The sequence below is a fragment of the Natator depressus genome, chromosome 4 (assembly GCF_965152275.1).
Source record: "Natator depressus isolate rNatDep1 chromosome 4, rNatDep2.hap1, whole genome shotgun sequence".
Lineage (NCBI taxonomy): Eukaryota > Metazoa > Chordata > Testudines > Cheloniidae > Natator > Natator depressus.
Window position 1 is genome coordinate 98,110,868 of NC_134237.1, and position 26,613 is coordinate 98,137,480.

The following is a 26,613-nucleotide window of genomic DNA, read 5'->3' on the forward strand; positions in this document are numbered from 1 at the left end:
ACTTCAGATTTATTATCTCTCACACAAATTTGATCCTACCTGAGGGATGGCGGATGAAGACAACTGTGAGGAAGATTTCTAGTTTAATAATGTCTGTTGGAATACATGATCATAGAAATCTAGGGCTGGAAGGAAAGGTTATCTAGTCCATTCCACCTGTACTATATGTTTAGACCATCCCTTACCTGTGTTTATCTAACCTGTTCAGAAATCTTGGACACAGAATTGGACAAATGAACTGTCTGAGTAACCAGTGTTGAACCTTTCCTTCAGAATTCTTTTTCTTCATCTTCAGTTCTTCATTTTAGTTTCAGTTCTGTTTTCTCCTCCCCCTGAAATATGTAAGAGAAAGTTGAGTAAAATCTCTGGAATTAAGTAACGGCTGAGTGACTGTTAGCTCAATCCTATAAACGAGAGGTTTGTTCCTGTGATGTTGGCCTCTTTTAGACATGTTTGGGGAAAAAAACTTTTCATCACTGAGAAGGCAGAATTAGGTATTTTCTTGGGTCTTTTAAATCTTTGCATTAATCAAAAGGCATTTAATATACAAAGTTGCTAGGCACTTTTTCAAATGTACTTATACAAATCATAATTGGCAAAGTCATCACAAAGCCTCTCCTTTCCCCAGTACCAAAATGCCATCTTTTTTTCCCTTCACCCACTCATATGAATGCTCTACCCAGCTCATTCACGCAGAGAAGTTAGGACAAGCACAGCATCTGACCTCAACTGTCATAGTCTGCATGGGCAGAGCAGTGGTCTCTCATATAGTTAGGACCCAAAGCATGTAAAACTTTATAAGTCAACATCTATATTCTCTTAATATATATCCCCAGAAAAACTAGGTTGTGCAACACATCATACGTGTGTGTGTGTGTGTGTGCGCGCGTATATATTCATATATACGTGAATGGCTCTGGTACATGGAGGAGAGTACAGAATTTTGTGAGCTGTTCAGGAGACGTTGTCCAGGCCTGTTGAGCCTGTCCATTGGGCTGTGGAAGCAGACAAAGGGGGGAGAACTGACTGATGTAGTAATAGAATCAGAGAGGAAAAGAAACATTGTGCGTCAAAGGAGGACCTGATTAAATTTGGAGGAGATTGTACATATATGTTGGTGCTCTCCTAGGCCGGGGTGGGCAAACTACAGCCCAGGGGGCCGCATCTGGCCCTCCAGACTTTTTAATCCAGCCCTCAAGCTCCCACTGGGGAGCAGGATCTGGGGCTTGCCCCGCTCTGCCACTCCAGCCGGGGAGCGGGGTTGGGGGCTTTCCCCCCTTCACACAGCTCCAGGAAGCAGCGGCACGTCCCCTCTCCGGCTCCACACGCTGCCCCCGCTCCAAGCGCCATCCCTGCAGCTCCCATTGGCCGGGAACCATGGCCAATGGGAGCTGCAGGGGCGGGGCCTGCGGATGAGGCAGCGTGCAGAGCTGCCTGGCTGCCCCTATGCATAGGAGCTGGATGGTGGACATGCCGCTGCTTCTGGGACCTGCTTGAAGTAAGCGCCTCCTGGAGCCTGCACCCCTCCCGCACTCCAAGCCCCTGTCCCAGCCCTCATCCACCTCCCGTCCTCCGAACCCCTTGGTCCTAGCCCAGAGCACCCTGCACCGCAACTCCTCCCCAGAGGCCACACCCCCAGCCAGAGCCCTCACCCCCTCCTGCACCCCAACCCCCAATTTTATGAGCATTCATGGCGGGCCATACAATTTCCATACCCAGATGTGGCCCTCGGGCCAAAAAGTTTGCCCATCCCTGTCCTAGGCAATTCTCACACTGAGTGGGCCCTACAAATGCTGACTGTTATTCACCTGACAAGAAACAGGATGTGGATAGTTTGCTAGAATGGCTCTTGTCCTCATGCATCTGTTACCTTTTGCATATGACAGAAAACTGGTTTAGTCATCTTTCACTTCACAAGCCTACTTACAGTTTTAACAAATTAATTCAAAGGACATAAGTAGCTCTCTAGATTTTCACTAGTATCATTCAAGCACTATAATGCATTTCAAAGCAAAAGAGAATTCATTCATGTGAGTCTTCTTGCAGAATTCAGAGTAACAGCTGTGTTAGTCTGTATTCGCAAAAAGAAAAGGAGTACTTGTGGCACCTTAGAGACTAACCAATTTATTTGAGCATGAGCTTTATCCGATGAAGTGAGCTGTAGCTCACTTCATCGGATAAAGCTCATGCTCAAATAAATTGGTTAGTCTCTAAGGTGCCACAAGTACTCCTTTTCTTCTTGCAGGATGAAGAGCATAAGCTTTCGTGAGCTACAGCTCACTTCATCGGATGCATTCAGTGGAAAATTGCAGAATGACTCAGCTGCTGAAAGCATGATTTCAGTTTACATCAAAAATAATACACATATTATGTCTAATAACTTACTCTTGATCACCTAGAGTGGTGGCAGAAGGAAAGATAGTCAAGATCATCTCCTGCTTTACAGGAGATGCTAGTACAGAGCTGCCTTGAAACCACTTTAACCTAGCCTCTGGAGGATCTTTTCCCTATAAGGGATCCTCAGGTAACATAGAGCTGCCAGCCACAGTGACTGAGGAAAATGAGATATGGCTAGGACTCCCTGGCTGTTGTATCATCCCATTCAGGTTGCTCTAACTTGCACCACAGAACTGGCCCAGTGCAGAACGCCCTCAGGATTGGCAGAGAAGTAGAAATCCCTTACATACACATACATACATACTCTGTTGCACCCAGTGTGCCTAGGCCAGAGTTTAGTATTTACCCTTAAACGTACAGTGCATCTTTCCTAATTGAATCTGCCTATTCTTTTATATTGTAGTAAAGACTTTCAGTAAACATCTAGGAGCAGAAATGGGTAAGTGGTGAGGGTGGAGCCAGACACTGTTAGCAAAAGTCCATTTCAGAACCAAAGCAAAGTTAAGTGGTTTAAAATATATGGTTTGCTACGGTTTGGGAATCCCAAGACAGTCAGAGAAGTCAAGACACATTTTTGTCCTTCACAAAGAGAAAAGCAAGAGTGGAAAGTAAGCAAGGGTTTGGATGCTTTTCCATAGGGGCAGCACAAAACCCAATAGCTGCACCTTGAATTTTTTTTAATTTATTTATTTTTTTTTTTTTTAAGAATTTTGCTCGTTATTTTGATAGCATCCTAAGTAATGTTTCTGGTAATTCTGGGGTAAATAATATTAAAAGCTTGGGTTTAAGTTTTAAAAACTGGAAATAACTTCTAATGCAGGTATAGAACAAAAAGGAGAGGCCAATGTATGTATAAATATTTAAGGAAGGAATAATAATGGTTGATAGCAGAATAGGACAAACATGGAAAATATCTGGAAAAACACTAACTGGGCTAAGGACCTCATTTATTGTATTATGTGTTAGGCTGCCAAGAGCCTGGGATAGATGTCTTGTTATTATTTTAAATATAAATAAATCTAAAGCCCACTGAAGTCAAGAGATACTGCTGATGACTTCAGTGAGTTTGGGATCAAGGCCTAAAATCATTAGTTTCTAGATTCCTGCATGTGTTACTCTTTAGAAACACAGAAACCAAAGACCATGAGAGCCTTGGTTCAGCAATGTTCACTCACTGTAATTACAGAAAGATCAGCCGTGTGGAATATGCCCACCCAATCCTAGCAGATGATCCCTGCTCAATACTCCAAAGAAAAATGAGCAACCTTAAGTCCCTTTCCAACCCTAGCTCTGGTAACCAGTTCAGACCTCTGCATGTGAGCAAGAATCACCATGGTTAAGTATCTGAGCCACACACACATTTCTGTTAAAGTGAAATTAAGATTGTGGACACACAGGTGTGGTTTGAGTATACCTATCAAGAATGTGAGTTGAAAAAAAATAATTAGAACCCATGAAATTCCGAGAGTTATGGTTAAACTTACAAGATATCCAAAACCTTGAAAATATTCAAATTGTTAAGGTTGAACTAGGTCCCCACAAATCTCATAAGCATAAGACCTTTAATGAAAGTGTGGAAAGACTTCCTTCTGCATGCTATTTGTTTAATCATGAAAAAGCAAAAGACTTTTATATGTAGTGGAGATGACTGTAAAAGAAACCATAAAATGGCACAACCACTATACAATTAAAATTAAGGTGTTCCACTTTCTGTGGTCACTGATAAAATGAAACTGTTATGGATGCAGAAGACAGTACGATTTTCTCAGGGCATCTCTATAAGACAGGTTTGGTTACTTACATTAACTGAATTTCCAATACTTTCAGATATTTGGGTAAACATTTAACCTTACAAAGCCACTGTCCAATTACATTTTTAGAAATTGATTAATTTAAAAAGACAGTTTTTGATCCAGCACTACTTATATCCTGATTTTTAAAATATTTTTAAAAGTATTATGTAAGATTTTCTGCTCCCCTGTTAATGTTTAAAGGTGGCTTTTTTGGTTGGTTATGTTTCTTCTCTCTCTTTTACTGGGCCCAGGAGTAACACCACCAAATATGCTTGGTTTCCTTCCTCTTTTTGTGCACCCTCTTGTCTGCTGTTGCTTCAGGGTTAGGGTATGTCTTCATTGCAGTTAACTTGGGCTCTTACTCTGGTGTTGCCACTCCCCAAGCACACACAACTCTCTCGCCTGAGTTTGGTCATGCTTTAAACCCTGGCTAGCTAGGGCTTGCTGGGTGCCATTGTCACGCAGGCTGGTAACCCACCCACTTTGTAATGAGGACACAGACTAAATCACTTGCATGCTGACAGTCCTCCAATGCCTTCCCATAATTCCCCTTTCCCACGGGCCTAAAGGGACAGACATTTTCCCACAGTTCACTAGGAATCAATCATAGAGTGGCTCACAGGCCATATGGTAAGGCCCATTATTGTGTTGTTCTGTTCCAGCAAGAGGGTACTACATATTCTATGCAATTTTATGTGGGCAATAACCGGAGAGATCTTGTGTAAAAAGTTCTTTGCCAAGAAACACTGTCACGGTGCATCCAAAGTTAGCTGGCTGTCCACCGATTTTGACACTGTGCTGATTAAAGAATGTCTGGATATAATTTCCACAATATTTGCCTAATCTGGGTCCAAGATAGTACAAAATGATTGAAATATGTTCAAAAATGTATTGAAATAATTAGTGAAAGCATCATACAGCTCATACATGATACAGGTGAAAACATAGGTAAAACACTCAAAACCCCCTTATATTTTATCTTTGAATTATGCATGAAATTACTTATAAAGCACAGAAGTCTAGTCCATCTAGTTCATATAATACACCAAAATTTTCTTCATTGATCATGCAGACAGTGTGCAATAATCAGCCATAATGCTATTCTAGTCAAATTAGTGCTGCAAAACACTACCTCAACCTCTAATTTATCTATCATCAGCAATACCCATAGTTCAGAATAGTTGTTAATGTATTGCATTTTAACTCCAGGCAAAGTATTTGTATGATATGATATTTTAAATTAATTTCTTCCTAAATGTTCATAGTCATGTGTTTTCCTGGCAAATAGCATATTTTCCTTAGTGGCAGCATTGCAGAACAGTAGCATATAAAGGCTTTACATCCTTACAAAGAGGTTTTGGTATCCCAAATGATGATCTATTTAATATTAAAACAAAAAAGACACGGTAGGAACACATTGAAAGGTGCTTGTACCTAGCACCACCACATTTTTCTAGCAAAAACAGTTAATATTATGGATATTGCAAGTACAGCAGTGAACATTGTTATCCATATAGATTTCCAGGAAGTGATTTCATTATTGTCTCCTACGTGTTGTGGGGGTTTTTTTTGTTTTTTTTTTTTCTCCTCCTTCTCCACCACTTTTCAGCATCCAGCATGCAACTATTGGAAAATTAACCGAGTATTGAGCCTGACATGTGCACCACATAAAAAGAGACAGTAATAAAACTTGCAAGCCAGTTAAAACATGTATTCATGCAAAACCAATGTGGCCACGCTCAAGAATGGTGAAGACGACCAAGAAATCTCTTGTCAATCATCTAAGATTCACAAGAAATCCAGTTTAATAACGTATTTGTATTGTTATATGCATCTAGCCTCAAATCAAGGAGTCCACTCAATTATTTACATGTGTCAGGTAGAATAAATACCATGCATGTGCTCAAGCATGGTTGGACTTCCATGGTGATAATTGATACATTGCTGAGCATTTCAACAGCAGCTGACAAAATAATCTGATATCCCCAGTGACTCAGGATTCCATCCCACCTGCTATAGGTATTCTATAGACAAAAAGCACATAGAGAAAGCAAGTAAATGCTGTGTTCAGGAGTCAATATTACAGGGAAACAGATTGATGGACAGTACCTCTTCCAGCACGAGTTCCACATCTTTGCCCAACCCCAGGAAGACACTTTGGTCAATACCTGCCTTCCCCGTGTCTGGACCAGTCTTTCCTGCCATCTGCATTGTATACCAGAAAAGGGAGTGATACATCACTGTGGCCCATAAATGCAAGAGAGGTTAACTAGATCAGGCAGAAATGATAGCTGCAGTACAGATAAAAAGAGCTGCAGCATTGGAGGATCAGAATATTGTCTTCACATACCAGGACAGTATGGCAGTTGAAGTCTGGTACCATAAAACATTTTACAGAGACTACACAAAATTTTTGACAAAGTTTGTAGATAAGGATAAGCCTGCTTGTGCTGAACAGATGTACAGCAAAGCCTACAAGATTGTATATGCCACTGTCATCCACCAGAGGCTCATTGTAGACCAGGAGGTAGTGCGGATGACAAGACTAACCCTTACCCAAGACTGTTTGCCAGAAGCTGGGAATGGGCGACAGGGGATGGATCACTTGATGATTACCTGTTCTATTCATTCCCTCTGGGGCAACTGGCATTGGCCACTGTAGGAAGACAGGATATTGGGTTAGGTGGACCTTTGGTCTGACCCAGTATGGCCATTCTTATGTTCTTACCCAGATTTTCATTGAGCTAGTAAAAAAGCATGGTGATTTGTACATCACCATGTAATTTGGTGATTCAAATTACAGATAAGTGATACATTGTATAGGCCAATATTTTCATAATCATTTAGGCACAATCATGGCAGAGACAAATGGAAATTTAAACATCACAGCATTTTTCTAACCTTTAAGTTTGTAGAATGACACGTTTCAGAGTAGCAGCCGTGTTAGTCTGTATTCGCAAAAAGAAAAGGAGTACTTGTGGCAACTTAGAGACCCAAATAAATTTGTTAGTCTCTAAGGTGCCACAAGTACTCCTTTTCTTTTTAAGTTTGTAGTAATTCTTGAATACTATAGTAAAACAAATTTAAAGAACAGTAGCAGAATCATGACTTACAACTAGGATAAATGTCCCCATGGAGAACCCTGTTTTTAGAAATCATGCATGGTTTTGTATTGCGGCATTGGCCAACTGAAATATTGTCTGATATGCAATTTCCCTCAGCTCATCTTTCATATACCATACCACAAGAATGTCAGCGAGATGGTGTACGTTGACACACTTTCAACAAAGTACATTTATTAATAGACTTCCTTATCAATCAGAGGCAGAAACAGATACAGACACAGCTGTGAGTGAAGAAGAACAAATTCATTTTCAACCACAAGCTGACCTACCATCTCAAGATCATCAGCAGAAAGTACACAAGCTCCTGATGTGCAGTCAGCTAGGACTCCGCATAGTGGTGCACTGATCATCAAGAGCACATTGGATGACGCTCCTGGAACGAGTTGTCCCTGGCCACTAACAACAATCGATTTAAGTGTTGAATCTGCAACATCTGTTGTGCCAGTTGAACTTTACAATTTGATGCTCTGAATTATTGACACACCAGAGGCACCAACACTGGCTGGTTATGTTGATCTTCCAGATGATGTGGACCTTAAACTCATATTACTTTTCCAAGACTTTGTTTACCTTGAATCAAAGTGTTGAAAATAGACACCTAAATCCCTTTGCCTTGGATTGACAATTAGACACTTGACAAGTGGTCACCATACTAAACAAACTGGGGCATTGTGCATCTGAAAATACAGTAATTAGCCATGATGACACACACCTTGCTCAGCTATAGCTTGGTAAAGGTTCTGATAAGATTCCACTGGGCTTTGCAAAGAAGGCTTCAACAGCTCTAGTATGGGACCATATCGATTTTTGGAGAAGAAATCCTATCTTGATACTGTAGAACCACATCACTGAATCAAACCCCAACACCAAGCAGGACATCACTGCCAAAAGGTGTATATAGTTTTCTTAAAGCACCCCCTAGATTTGCAATAAAGCAGTACCATCAGAACAAGAGGCAAGCTCCACAAGACTTGAGTCATAATACACATGCCCCAATAAAAGCTGACAGTTACAGATCAAACCTGGAACCTGCACTGAGAAATGAACTAGCATATATTTGTATGAAGGCTCTCAATGCTGACTCATGTACACTTCCTGGAGGGACGTGTTTTCATACTACTCTTCAGCATGACTGTGCTCTTGAGAAATCAGCTATACCTTCCCCCAGTTATTCAGGCATCACCAAACAGATGTCTACTGTCTACACAGTTCTCAAACAAAGTATTGATATTGCTGATAAGCTTGAAATTAATCATGTAGTCTTTTCTTTGACCAAGCAATATATACAAAAGCACAAGTCCAATGCAAAGATGATGACTACAGAAGACGTTTGATAGTGTGCCTAGGCAAATTGTACAGCTGCATGTCATTTCTAGATGTCCTTGGCAAAGGATTTGTGGATGGAGGACTTCATGGCATCTTGATAGAGTCAGAAGTTGCTGCCCAAGGATCAGAGTGTTCTGAGAGGACAGTGTTATAATTGCAGCATGAGAGCACACACACTTCTGTATGAAAACATGCAGCATCTGAGATTCCAGACTTAAATCATTTCCCATGGACAAAGCAGATAAGTACCTAGAGGTCATTAAAAGAAAGTGACACTAGCATTCCCTGTTGACTTGTTTGATGTTCTGTGTAGAGCGGATGAAGTCACCAATGTAGTCATGAAATATGAAGCCTTTGTCCAGAGAGAGAGCAAAGAGAACCCAATGTTTGCCTTCTGGAGCTCTTACACAAACATGATGCAACTCTTGCTCCCTTTTGTGAGAGCAACCCAAGAGTGTGACTGGGAGTTGCATCGTTCAGCTGTACACTTCATGAAGCCCTAGTTTTTCTCTTACTATCAGACAAACTATACCAGGTATCTTCTATCATATTGACTGGAAATGGAGAAACTGCCCATCACACACACAGAATGTTACACAAACTCAGGGCTCGAGGAGAGTGGACAACCCAACATCAAAGTGGACATGGGTTCTCTTAAATTGCATGTGACCAGGCAATTGAACAAATGTACAACAAAGTTTCGAAAGCAAAAGGTGGTTTGATTGGATTGACACAAAGCCAGTCAGCAGTTTATCACTGGATCTTGGCACAACATAAAAGAGCTGCTATAACGAGATAGCATAAATTGATGGCAGGCGTGACTCCAGAGGCATGGAAAAAGAAAGATCTTGTCAACACAAAAATTCAGGATGATGAGACAGCTATAATGAGCATTCTGTGCACTGCTGAATGCATGATCAATCCTTTTATACTCCTCAAGATGGACTAGTAAAAAGAACAGGAGTACTTGTGGCACCTTAGAGACTAACAAATGTATTAGAGCATAAGCTTGTGTGGGCTACAGCCGACTTCATCAGATGCATAGAATGGAACAAATAGTAAGAAGATACACATACAGAGAAGGTGGAAGTTGCCATACAAACTGTAAGAGGCTAATTAATTAAGATGAGCTATTATCAGCAGGAGAAAAAACCTTTTGTAGTGATAACCAAGATGGCCCATTTAGACAGTTGACAAGAAGGTGTGAGCATACTTATTGAAATAGATTCAATATGTGTAATGACCCAGCCACTCCCAGTCTCTATTCAAACCCAAGTTAATGGTATTTAGTTTGCATATTAATTCAAGCTCAGCAGTTTCTCGTTGGAGTCTGTTTTTTGAAGCTTTTCTGTTGCAAAATTGCCACCCTTAAATCTTTTACTGAGTGGCCAGAGAGGCTGAAGTGTTCTCCTACCTGTTTTTGAATGTTATGATTCCTGACGTCAGATTTGTGTCCATTTATTCTTTTGCATAGAGACTGTGCGGTTTGGCCAATGTACATGGCAGAGGGGCACATGATGGCATATATCACATTGGTAGATGTGCAGGTGAATGAGCCCCTGATGGCGCAGCTAATGTGATTAGGTCCTATGATGGTGTCACTTGAATAAATATGTGGACAGAGTTGGCATCGGGCTTTGTTGCAAGGATAGGTTCCTGGGTTAGTGTTTTTGTTGTGTGGTTGCTGGAGAGTATTTGCTCAGGTTGGGGGGCTGTCTGTAAGCAAGGACTGGCCTGTCTCCCAAGATCTGAGAGAGTGAGGGATCATTTTTCAAGATAGGTTGTAGATCTTTGATGATGCGCTGGAGAGGTTTTAGTTGGGGGCTGAAGGTGATGGCTAGTGGCATTCTGTTATTTTCTTTGTTGGGCCTGTCCTGTAGTAGGTGACTTCTGGGTACTCTTCTGGCTCCGTCAATCTGTTTTTTCACTTAAGCAGGTGGGTATTGTAGTTTTAAGAATACTTGATAGAGATCTTGTAGGTGTTTTGTCTCTGTCTGAGGGATTGGAGCAAATGCGGGTGTATCTTGGATCTTGGTTGTAGACAATGGATCAAGTGGTGTGTCCTGGATGGAAGCTGGAGGCATGTAGGTAAGTATAGCAACAATTTCCACCCCACCATCAACCTCAGCCTAGACCAGTCCACACAAGCGGTCCATTTCCTGGACACTACTGTGCTAGTAAGCGATGGTCACATAAACACCACCCTGTATCGGTCACATAAACACCACCCTGTATCGGTCACATAAACACCACCGCTATACTTACCTACATGCCTCCAGCTTCTATGTGATGATCCGTCAGACACCATTTTAGTGTACCTGATTAAGCTTGCAAGAAAGTACAAGTATACTTATCTGGACTTTGTGACAAATAAAATGTATTTTAGTCAGGGAATAAGCACTAAAGTGCAACAGCCATACACAATTCAAGATGAACACAGGATTTGAATAAGAAAATAAAATTTTGATTTATATCAATTCATACCCATCCAGAAAAACTGTCACTTATAAATATTTGATAAATGTCATGTAGAGGGGATTACGGTAAAGAGGTTTGTTTTACTTTTTCAGTGCTATTGCTGAGGAAAATAGGCAGGCTGGCTGGCAAGGAAAATAGTAATACTTTAGGTATTTACATACACTTAATGCAGCTGATGCATTTTTCTATCATTTCAAGTAGTTAAGCTGATGTACAAATACTTTTTTTGAAGGTAAAGGATAACATAATCCAGCCTACAATGAAAAGTGAGTATTGCTGAGAAAAACAAATTATGGGGATGGGTAATACCTTGACCTATTCTTACTACCTAGAGATAGACATGGTAATTTATTGCACATATCTCTTAGACTGATGATTGTAGAAAATACTGATGCATTAAACACCCAGTAGGGCAAGAATTTTTAGTTCTCTAGCGTATTTTGTCCATAAATACCAAAAAATAGGGCTGTCAATTAATCGCAGTTAACCCACATGATTAACTAAAAAAAATTAATCACGATTTTAAAAAAATTAATCGCTGTCTTAATCACACTGTTAAACAATAGAATACCAATTGAAATGTATTAAGTATTTTTGGATGTTTTTCTACATTTTCAAATATATTGATTTTAATTACAACAGAATTCAAAGTGTACACTGATCACTTTTTTATTACAAATATTTGCAGTGTAAAAATGATAAAAGAAATAGTCTCAGTTCACCTCATACAAGTACTGTAGTGCAATCTCTATATCGTGAAAATCAACTTACAAATTAATTTTGTTACATAACTGCACTGCATAACAAAAAAATGCAAAACTTTAGAGCCTACAAGTCCACTCAGTCCTACTTCTTGTTCAGCCAATTGCTAAGAGAAACAAGTTTGTTTACATTTATGGGAATAATGCTGCCCACTTATTTACAATGTCACCAGAAAGTGCGAACAAGCGTTTGAATGGGACGTTTGTACCTGGCATTGCAAAGTATTTACGTGCCAGGTTTGCTAAACATTCATATGCCCCTTCGTGCCTCAGCCACCATTCCAGGGGACATCCTTCCATGCTGATGGCGCTCATTAAATGAGTTAATTAAATTAGTGACTGAACTCCTTGGGGGACAGTTGTATGTCTCCAGCTCTGTTTTACCTGCATTCTGCCATATATTTCATGTTACAGTAGTCTCAGATGACGACTGAGCGCGTTGTTCATTTGAAGAACACGTTCACTGCAGATTTGACAAAACGCAAAGAAGGGTCCCATGTGAGATTTCTAAAGATAGCTACAGCATTCAACCCAATGTTTAAGAATCTGAAGTGCCTTCCAAAATCTGAGAGGGACAAGGTGTGGAGCATGCTTTCAGAAGTCTTAAAAGAGCAACGCTCCAATGCGGAAACTACAGAACCCAAACCACCAAAAAAGAAAATCAACCTTCTGCTAGTGGCATCTGACTCAGATGATGAAAATGAACATGCATCAGTCCACACTGCTTTGGATTCTTATTGAGCAGAACGTGTCATCAGCATAGACACATGTCTTGTGGAATGGTGGATGAAGCATAAAGGGACATATGAATCTTTAGCGCCTCTTGCAACACCAGCTGTAACAGTGCCATATGAATGCCTGTTCTCACTTTCAGGTGACGTGAACAAGAAGGAGGCAGCATTATCTCCTGGAAATGTAAACAAACTGTTTGTCTGAGCAAGTGGCTGAACAAGAAGTAGGAATGAGTGGACTTGTAGACTCTAAAGTTTTACTTTGTTTTAAATGCAGTTTTTTGTATGTAATTCTATATATGTTCAATTGTCATGATAAAGAGATTGTATGACCGTACTTGTATTAGGTGAAATGAAAAATACTATTTTTTACCATGAAAATATTTGTAATTAAAAATAAAGTGAGCGCTGTACACTTTATATTCTGTGGTGTAAACGAAATTGGTATATTTGAAAATGTAGAAATCAAAAAATATTTAGAATATTTTAATAGAATATTTTGTTTAACAGTATGATTAATTTTTTAAAATCATTTAATTTTTTTAATCGCTTGATAGCCCTATTAAATGAATTTTTCCACCCAAATGGACTATTTGCAATATATTTTTCTTGTATACGACTTAAATTCTTCATTACTATTTGCCCTATAAAGACTCAGATCAGCCAAAAACGATTGAAATGTATATGGAAGTCTATTAAAGGCAAAATTGAATGGATCGAAGTTATGGACACAACCCTATGTCCGGATGGTGTAAAAACTAGTAGCTTTGGATGTGCTGTGACAAAAAACTGCAGGGTTTCTTGTGAAGAACTTTTAACACAATATCTCTCAGGTTATTGGCTATATAAACCTGCAGAGAGTAGTGCCCCTGTTGCTAGAACAAAACTCATTTTCTAAGCACTATAGACCTCACTGTGCAGCCTATCAGCTTAATTGTTCAGTCCACCAGGTATTTGGGTTTCTTATGCAGGTTGTTTTGAGATTAGGTTTAAATCTGGAGAGTTTCACGTGTTTTTATTTTTTTTTTTTAAAAAAATAGATTGCTCAGAAAATTCCAGTTTAACTGAAGTTAGTGCATAATTTTCTGTCTAGTACTCACATGGCACACGTCACTGTAGATATGTCTTCATTAGTTAACTCAGGTGACCAGCATCTGAGTCCGAGCACCTGAGTTAACTTAAGCTGGATGCGAGCAGCCACACTGCAAAGCTATACCCAAGTTATTGTGTCCTTACTGGTGCTTTACTCACTCATATGAGTTGCTAAGCCACTCTATAATTCTTTCTCAGTGAATGGTCAAAGAACTTGTCTGTCCTTTTATCTGCCTCTGATAGCAATATCCAGAGAGAAGTAAATTCTATATCATTTTTGCCAGAACTCACTTAATCCTGGGGCTCATGAAAATGCTCCTGAAGACAGAATTCAGATTTTGGCCTGGGTCAGATTTCAATAAATAGCAGGTTCGTTTTGGTTGCTTTAACTCCCCCAAAGTGGATAGCCACTCTTCTAAAATGTCTGGAAGCCCATTTCCATTTCAAGTTACGCAAGATAAACACTGAATTCAACTGGTAATATAGTCAGCATACTTCCAGGAACAATATGTCAGCAAAGAGTAGTTTTATAGTTTTGTTTGGACCTTACTGTTGCGTCCATTTCTCACGATAAACTATTTGGTATCAATGGGAAAACAAATTAATAAGTTTTCCAACCCCCCCATTCATCTCTACACACAAATGGACCAGTGGCATGATGGATTTATCAGACTAAAGGGGAATATTTGGTAGGAGCCTCTTACTAATAATACTGACAGTATGAACCTGTGGTCTAATTAAACATAAAAATCCATCAACCCAGGAACTAGCTGTTTAAATCTGGTCACCTTATCCCATATCTAGAATGGAGAGGGATTCTGAAAATTGTTTGACTTAAATGGGCAGTATTCAAGGGGCAAAGACCTCCGGCCTCTCTTGCATCTAAATTATAGGTTATGATAAACAGGAAAGTATATGTGGAAGTGATGCTGCATGCACACACACACACAAAAAATCTAAAGGGGGGGTGCTGAAGATAAAAACTGCCCCAAAATTAAGTCCAACATGTTTACCAGGTTAAAAGCTACTAAACTATTCATTCCATCATGAATCTGTTTTGGTTCTTTTTCCCCTCTCCGGTTATGCTGAGATTAGATTGAAACCCAAAGTTCCATATTTTTTAAAAATTTAGATTGGTGAAAATTCCAGTCTCACTGAAGTTAAAACATTATGATCCCACTGTCTAGTACTCATAGTCCACATTGTTTTATTTGAGCACCCACTGTAGTTAATCAATGGCTGTTTTTAGTAACACTAGAAATTGAAGATGTGTACCATCTTTGGCTATGAAGTTAAATCTATCTTCATTCTTGCTCCTTTCCAAAGTATTTAGTAGAAACAAATGGTTGTAAATCATGACAATGCATTTGTAATAAACTGTAGGAGATACTTTTACCAACTGGCTACATGACTAGACAATCATCTTAGAAACACCTTTTAGAACTGCTGTTTACATATATAGGTTATAAATTTAAGAGTTCTGTGAAAGTCCTAAGCAAACTGTTTTTTGGGTGAGTTATAGCAGTAAATAGATGTAAATTACAATTACACATAGGAACAGTCAGATGGAATCAGACCAGTGGTCCATCTAGTTCAGTAGGCTGTCTCCAGCAATGGCTAGTACCGGTTGCAAGAAATCTTGTGGACCCATGTGAAAAAATTTTCCCATAGGAGAAACTTCTTAACTATCAGTTAATAGTTGTCTTATGGCTTGAAGCATAAGGGCTTATATATCTGTTATTTTATCCTATCTACCATAGATAGGTCTGCTGATGTTTATGTTTAATTCTTTTCTGAAGCTTAGTAAGCGCTTGGTCTCTATGACTCAGACTCCAACTTTAAGGCCAGAAGACACCATGATCATCTAGTTTGGTCTCCTGCACATCACAGGCCACAGAACCTAACCCACTCACTCCTGGAGTAGGCCCATTAATTTTGGCTGAAATGACTGAAGTTATCAAATCTTGATTTAAAAGTCTTCAATTTATTGAGAACCCACCATTTATTCTAGTTCAAACCAGCAAGTGACCCATGCCCCACATGGCAGAGGAAGCAAAAAAAAAAAACAAAAAAACACACCTCTAGCATCTCTGCCAACCTGATCTAGGGGAAAATTCCTTCCAAACCCCAAATATGGTGATCAGTTAGAGCATGTGGGGGAGACCCTCAAGTCAGAAAACTGGGATAGAATTCACTGTAGTAATTCAAAGTACCCCCCCCCCCCATGTCCCATCTCTAGCTGTCATTCTTAGTAGTATTTTTGTCCCATTTTTAGTCATCTGATCACATTAGCAGCATTTTAAAAAAAAATGCAGCCACACGTGGAGCAGAGATGCTCTGAGCCAACCACAATGTCCTTTTAACCCTTTACCAAGTTGAAAATTGACTGATTATTCCCATTGTTTTCTTACTTTCACTTTGTGGCCATAATTTCTTACAGGATTTTAACTGTTATACGGAGTAAGCATTTCTGCTTCTCAGAGCTTGTAGCAGCAAAGCGCCTCATTGGGCTACCTTTGGCACACCCACCATACTCATCGTTGCCTCCTCTTTAAACCTACATGTTGTGAATAAGAGCTATATGTAGTCTGATACAGCCTTCAATCTTTGAATTACAAAGTAATGTGCTACTTTTAACAAATATGTTCTGTTACCATTTTCATAAAAGCACCACCATATAGTGTGTATGTTTTGTTTGGTTAACTGCTTCTTAATTGCCTTGGTGGTTTGTAAGAGTCACATTTCTGAATATGGACAGAACAGTGATAGTCAGGCATCAGGAGCACTGCACCCTTTTATGAAGGTTACACAAATCATCAGGTTTTATTGTTCAGAATAATCCTTCCTCTAAAGTTAAGGTGACTAAAGCAAATTAATTCTTACTGCACTTCCTCTAGAAGCACTGAAATAAGGGGTAAGATATCAGGGCTTTCCTATCAAATTTCCATTAAAGACTACAAAGATATCATCTGCAATAGGATATTCCTTTACTTACAATGTAACTGTCTAGCTATAAACATTTTGAGTTGTCACAGCCTAAGATCGTGTGTACAGCCGAACATTTTCCCTTGTGTCAAAATAAAATCCTAGCAACTACCCCTACATGGAGTAAGATCAGTAGTATTTACTTTACAGTACCCTCTTTTTTCCATTTTACCACTTGTTTACAAAGGAAACCATTGGAATACAGGAATCTCACTTTAGAAGGAGTGATATTTTGCTTTCAAGATTCAATTCAGGTTTACACTATGCCAAATACATTTTAGCACAATAAAAACAAACACACACAAGAATGCTGAGTTACAGACTAACATTTTGACCAACACTGGCTGGATGTTGTAGAATCCCCAACATTAATATAGCATATACATAAACACACATTATATGGTCCTCAGTGAAGTATATTCATAATTCCAGACTGCAGTGTGTCCTCCCATGGTTTTTTAATAGGTTATTTTAGAGTTGTCCTTGCATTTCATTTTCAGAAGATAACTACCAGGGCAGTGAAAAGCCATATGCATGGAATTTCTGTACAAAGTGAAACATCTTAAGTCTCACTGAAGTCAATAGCAAAACCCTCCCATCTGTTGTATTTATGGGCCCAATCAAAGGTCAGGGATGCATCATATGAGGCACTTTATAAATATATACCAAGAAGTCAGTCTCTGCCCCAGTATGGTGTTAAGTGTCTTTAGAGAAAGACACAGGGCTGGCATGCTCAACTCCAACCCAAGATGCTGCATTTCCTCTTCCCCTGCCTACAAGATGATGTATTTTCATAGACACCATGGCAATAGACAACCGACGTCCATTCTGGCTCTGCTTCATTGACTAATTTATGCTGTCCAGCATATATGTAGTAATATGTATTATCTGCTCCATATTTTTATATATGCATATAATGCATACATATATATGTATGCATTAAGCACAAATAATTGTAATAATGGTGTAGGCTAGTTTTAGGCTACATCACAATCCCATAACTTCTTCCATTTAGCACAAGCAGATAAGAAACTTGTCAAAATCAAGATACATTCATTCTATGTCTTAGTACAAGCTAGGGGAGGCACCTTCATGGACCAGTACCTAGAATGCTAGTATCTAAATCAAAGATACAGAAAGAACAGAAAAACAAGTTAGGGAGCTGGGTTAGATTTTAGTGACCTGTAAAGAGAGATTCAGCTGGTATTTATACATAATACAAGTTGTAATGTGTAACTTGAGGAGCACACCTTCTGTGTAAGGTGAATGTATCATCACTGCTGACATGGCTTCTCAGAGACTGGTATCATATATAACCTTACTCCTGTACCATATTATTATTGTCTTAGAGCAGTAAGACATGTTCACATGGTTCATTATTAATGAAAGTGTGGTGGTCAAGCAATTGACTGTACAATTTATCAACACCCACAAATTCACCACCAACCCCAGTAAAATCCTGCTATTGTGGCTAAAAATCACTTTTGGAAACCTGCTCTTCTAGGGACATCCACCCTGATTTTACCAACATTCCCCACAGATTTCCAGTGCCCCGTAGTTATGCAACTAGCCTGACTTGCAAAGATAAAACTAGACATATTCATGCAGCGCTATCCAGTTCCCCTGTCATCAAAAACTTGGTAGTTACATTGCTGTCAAATTAGGCTACATACATGTAAAAAGCAAATTGCATTTACAGAAATTAAGGCAAGGCAAGGCAAGGCAAGTACAATAAAATTTATTAGAACAAGACTTGATTATTGAAACATTTGCATTGTACCAGATAATTTTTGGTTGCTAGTTTTTAATAAGGAATCCCTTGATTTACCCAGATAAAAGATGATATTAGACCAAAGAGGATGTGGAACACATATTGGTAAGGATATATATTTTAATCTTTTTTTTTTGTCCTTAAAAATCCCTACTTTTTCCAATAGTGTAGAGTTTTGCCCACAACATGCTGTAGAGACAGTGCGATTAAGGAAACCGTCCTAATTGTTTACTCTGCTTTGGGCTGCAGTTTATTTTTTTCTGGCTGAAAGAAATACTCTTCGATAGCACTGACCAGCTCACCTAATTCCTCCTTCAGTTGGTCAGGGTCACTAAAACAAAAAAGAAACAAAGTAAACAAAACCAAATCATAGTAGAGCAGCAAAAAAGGCTAGAAGAAAAGGAAAAACGGGGTATATTGTGAGGGCTTGTCAAGACAGTCAGTGCATGGCAAGCTGGGATGTAAATTACTGGACACTAGGAGTCCATGTGGACCCTGCTACTGCATGATAAAAGTTCCCCAGTGTGCACTGATTTACACCCCAGCTTGCCCAAGCACTAACTGTTAGTCTAGCCTAGCCCGCAGTCTCATTTGTGATGTTTTAACAGCACATTTTCTATTAATGCTAGTAAAATTGTGCGTTTGATTTCTTAGTCCCACATGTGCGACTAAGTCAGCGTTTAGCTCTAACCTTTTTGTATCAAGGAGGTGAATTAACATGTTTGTCCATGTTTTTCTAATTATTTGATATGACAACAGCTGATTTAAACTTCAAATATTTCCCATTTCATTCCTAGTTTGTATGTTTAGTAACATTTAGACCTTGTATCACTTTTCTTTCATTCATGATAAAGCATAAATACAATTAGCCTTTAACAAAAGTTAGCTTATTTTTAAAATACTTTATAAACACATATTTGTATTTTTGAATCCATCTGTTGCCTCTCATCTTAGATTGTAAGCTTAAGAACTGCCTTTTTCAGATATTGTTATTTAGAGTCTATCACAATGGGATTGGGGCCTTTAGGCAAATATTACCATAATATTCAACATTAAATATTTAAAGATCAATTTTGACGAGCAATTCATAAATAGTGTTTTCTATTTGAGTTAGTTGTTAGTGTCCAAAATCTTCAATCATCACTATAGCTTAGCAATCAAAAACTTATGAATAGCTACAGAAAACGGAAGAAATGCAAGCTTCTCCACAATACTCCATCAGCGTGCTTCAGCCAACACATAGCACATTGATATGGCAGTCTTCATTTCTATTCAATCCCTGACTTCTGCTGAAACTTCCAAAAATGGTTGTCTCTGTTTTGGGGAGACCACCTGAGCCACCAATTCATTTCGCACACAACATGGTTCAGACACTACCAATCTGGGCTAGATCTGAATGATTAACCTAAAAGTAAAATACTACATATGCTAATTGTCAAAACTATAAGGCACATTTCCCCTCCCCACTGTTAAAAACAGGGAAGGAGGGGCTTTGAGATTTGAAGTTGCTTGCTTTGATGATAGTAGGTTATACTAATTACAGCATTGCACTTAGAACATTACTTGTGATGTACTCTTACGTTATCTCAAGAAAGCCTAAAGCATACAGATGTGCCAGTTTTTAGCATTTGTACATCTACATAAATGTGTCCTTGGCTGAAAGAGAAAGAGAAAGATAATGCAGAGCTTCTGATGAGGGATCCAGAAGATCCACCACATAATTAAGAATATGTTCTTTGGGAGAAAAAAAAAAAACACTCTCCAAATTTTACACATTTATGAAAGTGGGCCAAATTCATCCTGGTGTCAGACAAATGGGCTAAATACCAAGATGTTATTTGACTTCTGACAGTCAATTACCAAGGCTACTTGAGTCAAAGGAGTAAGTATGATATTTCAGTAATAAGTCTTGATATTAACTTTGAAACAAAAACAAAAAAGATTTGAGAAAGGGAGCAGCCCTTTCAAATCATCTTGGAATATTTTAATACAATTTTAAAATGTTATCAAGTTGAGGGCCCCTTCCTGCTCCTATGGAAGTCAAGACAATCCATGTTTAATGAAACTTCAGTGACAGCAAGAATTGGCCATTAATTGTGCGGAACTAAAGCTTTGGACAAATTCTTTCTAAAGAGTGTAATTATTAAAATTATATTAAAATAGGCCTTTTAAAAAAAACAACAATTTATTCCTAAAAGCAACACAATACCTGTTTCCAGGAGGGGCGCACAATTCAGCATAGTATTTGATTTTTGGTTCTGTCCCACTGGTCCTCATAGTAGCCACCCCTCCATTAGCAAAAGTAAATGTTATCATTTGGCTACTTTTACTAGTAGGAAGCACCTAGAAATACATATACACACACATCATAGAACAGCTTCTTTAAAAGTTCGCTACTTAAATATATGCAATGAGTTTTAGATGCAAGAGAAAAAAAATCTAACTTGTATTCAGTACCAAATACACAAACTGAACTATTTTATTTTGGCCTCCCAACTTCACACATGTTGGAGTTAATCACAATCTTACCGTCAACCTAGGATTTGAAAAGGAAAGCCATATCATGGCTTGAGTCACTATTAGATAACACATCTTGAAATCTTGTCAAGATTTTGGTAGCACATAGAAAAAGCTACACAAAGCATATGCTCAGTGACTATCAAAAGAAAAAAATAAATACAAATCACCCTTGATTCTAAAAGAAGGCTAAAGAACCCAAAACTTCACAACTGAATAGATATTTTACATTTCTTATATCAGTGCTGAGGGGAAACAATCCCTCCAAGCAGTAGGAAAAAAACAGAGAAAAACTTAAAGCTGTAGTAAATAGCACAAATCCTCCGAGCTTCTTCAGCTGACTCGGCAATTTTATGCAGTTTAGACAAGATCACAAAGTATGGCTACAAGAATCTGTGTGGTTTTTAGCTGGTATTTTCACTTTTCTCTCAGTGTTAAGTATACTGTTAATTGTATGGACTATAAAACCTGATCTATCATTTTTATAAAAGGATACTTACCGCCTTTTGATCAGGCTGGCTGCTATCATAGCCAGTAGTGAGATCCCTTACTCCAGAAACTTTAAATTTGCCACATGATTTTGGGTAAGTATTTTTTCCATCATAATTTCTAAGATTCTCAAATAGCTCTTTAATAGTCTTAGGATCATGGCAGATAAAATATGAAGCTTTAGTAATGTGGTAGCCATACCTGTTAAGAGAAAATATAGTGATTTGAGAACACAGTCTACTTAAGCACACACTGTGCATACCTTCTCATTGTGATACAAAACACATCATGATACATTTGTGTTTATAATGCATCTAGGTCAAGGGTTCTCAACCTTTCTCTTTCTAAGTCCCCTCAACATGCTATAAAAACTTTACACGCCACCTGTACCATAACAACTGCATATAAACGCCAGGGCCAGTGCTAGGGGGTAGCAAGCATGGCAGTTGCCCAGGGTCTCATGCCACAGAGGGCCCTGTAAAAGTTAAGTTGCTCAGGCTTCAGCTTCAGCCCCACGCGGTGGAGCTTCAGCTTTGTGCCCTTGGCCTCAGCAAGTCTAATACCGGACCTGCTTAGCAGACCTCCTGAAGCCTACTCACAGCCCCCCAGGAGGCTCTGGATCCCTGGTTGAGAACCACTGATCTAGGTAATAGAAAAATAACTGATCCTCACAAATCATCTAAAACTGGAGAATACGTATTTTTCACTTACATTTTTGTTTAGTTAAAGACCATAACTGCTGGCATTTAGTTTAACATGAACTTCCCTCTGTATTTTAACTGCTGCAAAAATACTATTTTTTAAAAATTGGGAATGAAAAAGGGTATAATTACAAATGACAAAAAGAACTGTACCCTGTTGTAACTGTGGCTCTTAAAGATGTGTTGCCCACAACACATGTCCAAAAAACCACAACAAACACACCACAGTTACTCTGAGGTAGGTAATTGTCCACATGGATTCTACTCTTGGTGAGTAACAAGCAGTAGTTGGTTTGCTTGGAGGTGGATACTGGGAGTCCTACTTTTAAACAATGACTGCAGAACAGCTCTACCAAAACAGGCATCCAATGTGGAAGCTTTTATGAAAAATACTGTTTTGTGAATGTGTAGACTCTACATAGCTTTGGTACAAATTTGAGAAAGAAGAAGGACATTCACCCTCCCTGTCCAGAAGATTTTACAATATAAGATGACCAGTAACTGTTGGCCTATGCCTTGTTTATGTAATCATATACCATGTATCTGCAAAACTTTCAGTAACACACAGGTCTTACAGGCAAGACATAACATTATATAAGACAGGGGCCAGTCCTGTGTGTAACATGAGCTCTAGTCTCCCATCAAGCACATCTCTTTGGCATTAATAGGAATTACACACAGGGCCATCCCTACCAATTATGGTGCCCTATGCAGCCTGAGCACCTGCTCCCCCCCAGGGCTGCACTCAAGGTCTGCAGGGCCAGGAAGGCAGGAGCAGTGGGGGGCCAATTTGGGGGGCGCCCCCATGCCCAGAGTGGTCTGGGGAATTAGTGGGGGGCCAAGAGCAGGAAGCGGAACGACCCGGCCCCAGCCCGCTCTGCTTCTCCTGCCCCAGCCGTTTCGCTTGGGGGAAGGGGCCTTCCCCCCCCCGCACTCACCAGCAGCAGCAGGAAGCAGAGCAACCTGGCTCTAGCCTGCTCTACTCTGCCAGCTTCCAGCCGCATAACTCCGCTTCCCACAGCCAGCGAGTGTGGGGGGCGATCTTTTCCCCACCCACCGGCGGCGGGAAGTGGAGCAACCCGGCTGCAGCCTGCTCCGCTGAACCTGCCCCAGCCGTGTTGCTCGGGGGAGGGGGACCCCACCCTGCACTCAACAGCAGTGGGAAGCGGAGTGACGTGGCTAGGAGCTGACCGAGTAGAGCAGGCTGGGGCCGGGTTGCTCCACTTCCCACCGCTGCTGGTAAGTGTGGGGTCACTGGGGAAAGAGGAGGAATGGGGGCGGGCTGGGGGCAGAGCAGGGGGGAGAAAGAGTAAGAGGCAGGGCGGAGGGAGTTGACTGGGACCCCACACCCCTCTAGGGATGGCTCTGCCCCTTGCAGTGGGCGCAGCCCACCGGGGTCCAGCTGAGGGATAGGGCTGGTTGCTGGAGCTGGTGCTGCCGCATATGCAGCATGCAGCTGCCTAGGGCACCATGAAATTTGAGGAAATATGGTACCCCAAATTTCATGGTGTCCTACGCAGCTGCGTATTCTCCATATGCCTAGGGATGGCCCTGATTACATGTACACCAGGAGCTGAATGGACCCTCCTAAGTTTACAGTGTTGTGACTGTGTCGGTCCCAGGATATTAGAGAGACAAGCTGGGTAAGGTAATATCTTTTATTGGACTAGCTTCTGTTAGTGAAAGAAACAAGCTTTCAAGCTACGGAAACAAGCTACACCCTGTTTATGTATCTTGCGAAGCATGTAGAAGATCCCTGGGGTGGGTTCATGGGGGATGAGGCTGTACCATTTCCCAATATACACAAACCTCCAAAAGACGAGTCTGGGAGCTTAAATTCACAACTCTGCTAGACACTAAAAATCATGGTCTTAATAAAAAGACTGGATTTATGACTTATTACAGCAACCTGTAAGTAACCCACTAACCCTTCCTTTTTTGTCCTATGACTGCACAGGTGTTAATGGTCCACTTCACCTTGAATGGCCCCTTAGAATGTGCGTTAATTTCTTATGCTAACAAATCTGTTCCACCTTGTATTTAACAGCGACAATGAGGACCACTCCCAGACCTGAAGAGCTTTGTGCAGTTCTAAAGCTTGTGTCTTTCACCAACAGAAGTTGGTCCAATAAACTGTATTACCTCACCCACCTTGTTTCTCTCTCTGGGACCAACACAGCTGCCACACTGTAAATTTAGGAGGGTCCATTTGGCACCTGTTGTATTTGTAATTCCCATTAATGCCAAAGAAATATGCTTGATGGGAGAATAGATCTCGTTACATACAGAATTGGACCCTGTCTTACAGAATCTTTTTTCTTGCCTACAAGATCTATGCGGTACTGAAAGCATTACTGAAACAGTTGTATAGCTTGTCACTTGAATAAAGACCCAAACTGAACAATCTGAGGCAACTGTGTATATCCTTAAAAGGAGAGAGAGACTGAATATGTTAAGCTTTGTTTTTATGAGACAGGGCAACTTGCAAGTAGATAATTACTGTTGCAAAAGGACTTTGCCTCTATATTGTATTAGATATTATTCAGTAGCAAGTTAACTAACATATTGGAGATGAAGAACATCTGATAACTAGACAATGAAATTAAACTCACTCATCATAGATAGTTTTCAGCTGCAGAGACAAAGACAAATTTTTGGTTGCTAGCCAACTAGACATCTCTGCAGTTATAACAGCAGCACTGACACCATCTTTGTCCAGGACAACGGGGCTGCACATATATCCTAAACAAAAGAAAGCATATAAAAAGAAACCTGTAGAAAAAGGAACTAGAGTATACAGAGAAAACCACAAAGAAACACTGACACTGCAGAAGTTGAAAGTTTTAGCAAACAAAAAAAAGTATCTTCATCACATTCTGGTGTTAGGAAGAGCACCCATAAGAATATTATATAATAAACTTCAGCATTTCTGTAAGCAACATTTCAGGTGATTTTTCTGCACAAAAAGATGAAGTTAAACACTTCAGTACTGTAGATATATATCAGTGAAACGTTTTCCAACCATTTGCAGATCCACTCGTAAGAGGTACTTTTACGGGGGGGGGGGGGGGAGGGGGGGGGCTGTTAAAAAAATTTTTAAAAAAAAAATCACAATAAGGCAGCTTAACCAGAGTTTGGTCCCAGATTTGATTCTTTCCATATGGCAGCATGTGGTAGTGTCAACGGAACTCCAAAAGTCACTCTTTCACTGGTGTTGGAGTGCTATTCTACTATAAAAAAAAAAAAAAGGGGGGGGGGGTCGCTTCCCAAATGTGTCATTTGTGTGTCAATTATTCATAACAATTAGAGTTGGGTTGTTTTGGTTTTTTTTTTTTTGTGGTTTTTTTAAAATTGTCACTCATGGAAACTTGAATCTCAGATTTCAAGTTAACTTGTCTTCTTCATGGCTCATGCATACTCTGCAATTGGAATTGCGTTAACAATTCTGATAATGTACAAACCATCTCACTACCATATTTGCATTACCTCTGAAGTGCTACAATAAGTAGTAAAAATTAGTCAACCAGGTAGATAGGATACTGAACACGCATGGGGAGTGAGTGTTGAAATGATGGCACTTTTACATAACCACTTTCTGGACAGAAGTGATCTTTACTCTTCTACAGTGCACCAGAGCTATCTATACTGTTCATTTCTTACCTATAGCTTCTTCAAATGCAAATAAAACCGTTTTCCCCTGGTCCGTGAGCTGCTTGGCTCGATTTCCCATCCACTTGAAACCTGTCAATGTCTCCTAAAGTGAGATGCAGGGGGGGGGGGGGGGGGAAGGAAAATGTAAGATACGCTGCACACAAAAACATGAATACAGACTTTTACACAAAAACAGTTTACCTCAAAGTGAAAGCCTTCCTTCAGTGCAATTGCTCTCAAGATTTTGGAAGAGACAGTGCTGGATAACATGTATACATCTTTGATGGCAGCAGGATCTTGATTCTGATTTTTCCAGCAAGTGAAGATCCACCAGCCTAAAAGAGCTCCCAGCTCATTGCCAGAAAACACTTTCCACTCACCACTGAAAACAAAACACGATGCAACCATTATAAAAACAATTTAAAAGACAATAGTGGAGAACATTTAATAGTTGTTGTGTACAAGAAAATTGGCAGAACAGAGGAAGTCATCTAACTGCTGCGGAGGTGAATTTGATTTTCAAAGGACAAATGGGAGTTAGGGATCCAACTCCCACTGAAAAAAATTAATGGGAACTGAGTGTCTAACTTCCATTGGAAAATGTTCCTTAATTTTTTATCCAACTAAAACAGGACATTCTCCTTGTCATTCCCATTGGCTTCTATGCCTGTCAAAAGCTGCAACAATTCACTATCCACATTTGACGTTACAACTGTTAAAGCTAAAGAGAATTAAGAACAAGTATTTTTCATTTTAAACTAAAGTATTTTGGTTTTGGAGCATCTACATCATATAT

The 26,613-nt window shown here is 39.7% G+C and overlaps 1 protein-coding gene across 2 annotated transcripts in view; it reads right to left on the minus strand.

Moving 5' to 3' along the window:
- Nucleotides 1-16,656: 16,656 nt before the first annotated feature.
- The window catches only part of PGM2 (phosphoglucomutase 2), a 31,724-nt gene continuing 21,767 nt past the window's right edge, over nt 16,657-26,613 (minus strand). Inside the window, exons 9-14 of one of the 2 annotated variants that reach the window (XM_074951555.1) lie at nt 26,019-26,199; nt 25,827-25,920; nt 24,779-24,908; nt 21,477-21,666; nt 20,669-20,802; nt 16,657-18,790 (exon numbers count right to left, since the gene is read on the minus strand). In XM_074951555.1, the coding sequence (XP_074807656.1) occupies nt 18,688-18,790; nt 20,669-20,802; nt 21,477-21,666; nt 24,779-24,908; nt 25,827-25,920; nt 26,019-26,199 (832 nt within the window). In that variant the 3' untranslated portion in view covers nt 16,657-18,687. The remainder of the gene's footprint in view (nt 18,791-20,668; nt 20,803-21,476; nt 21,667-24,778; nt 24,909-25,826; nt 25,921-26,018; nt 26,200-26,613) is intronic. The other variant, XM_074951554.1, reaches the window with a different exon arrangement.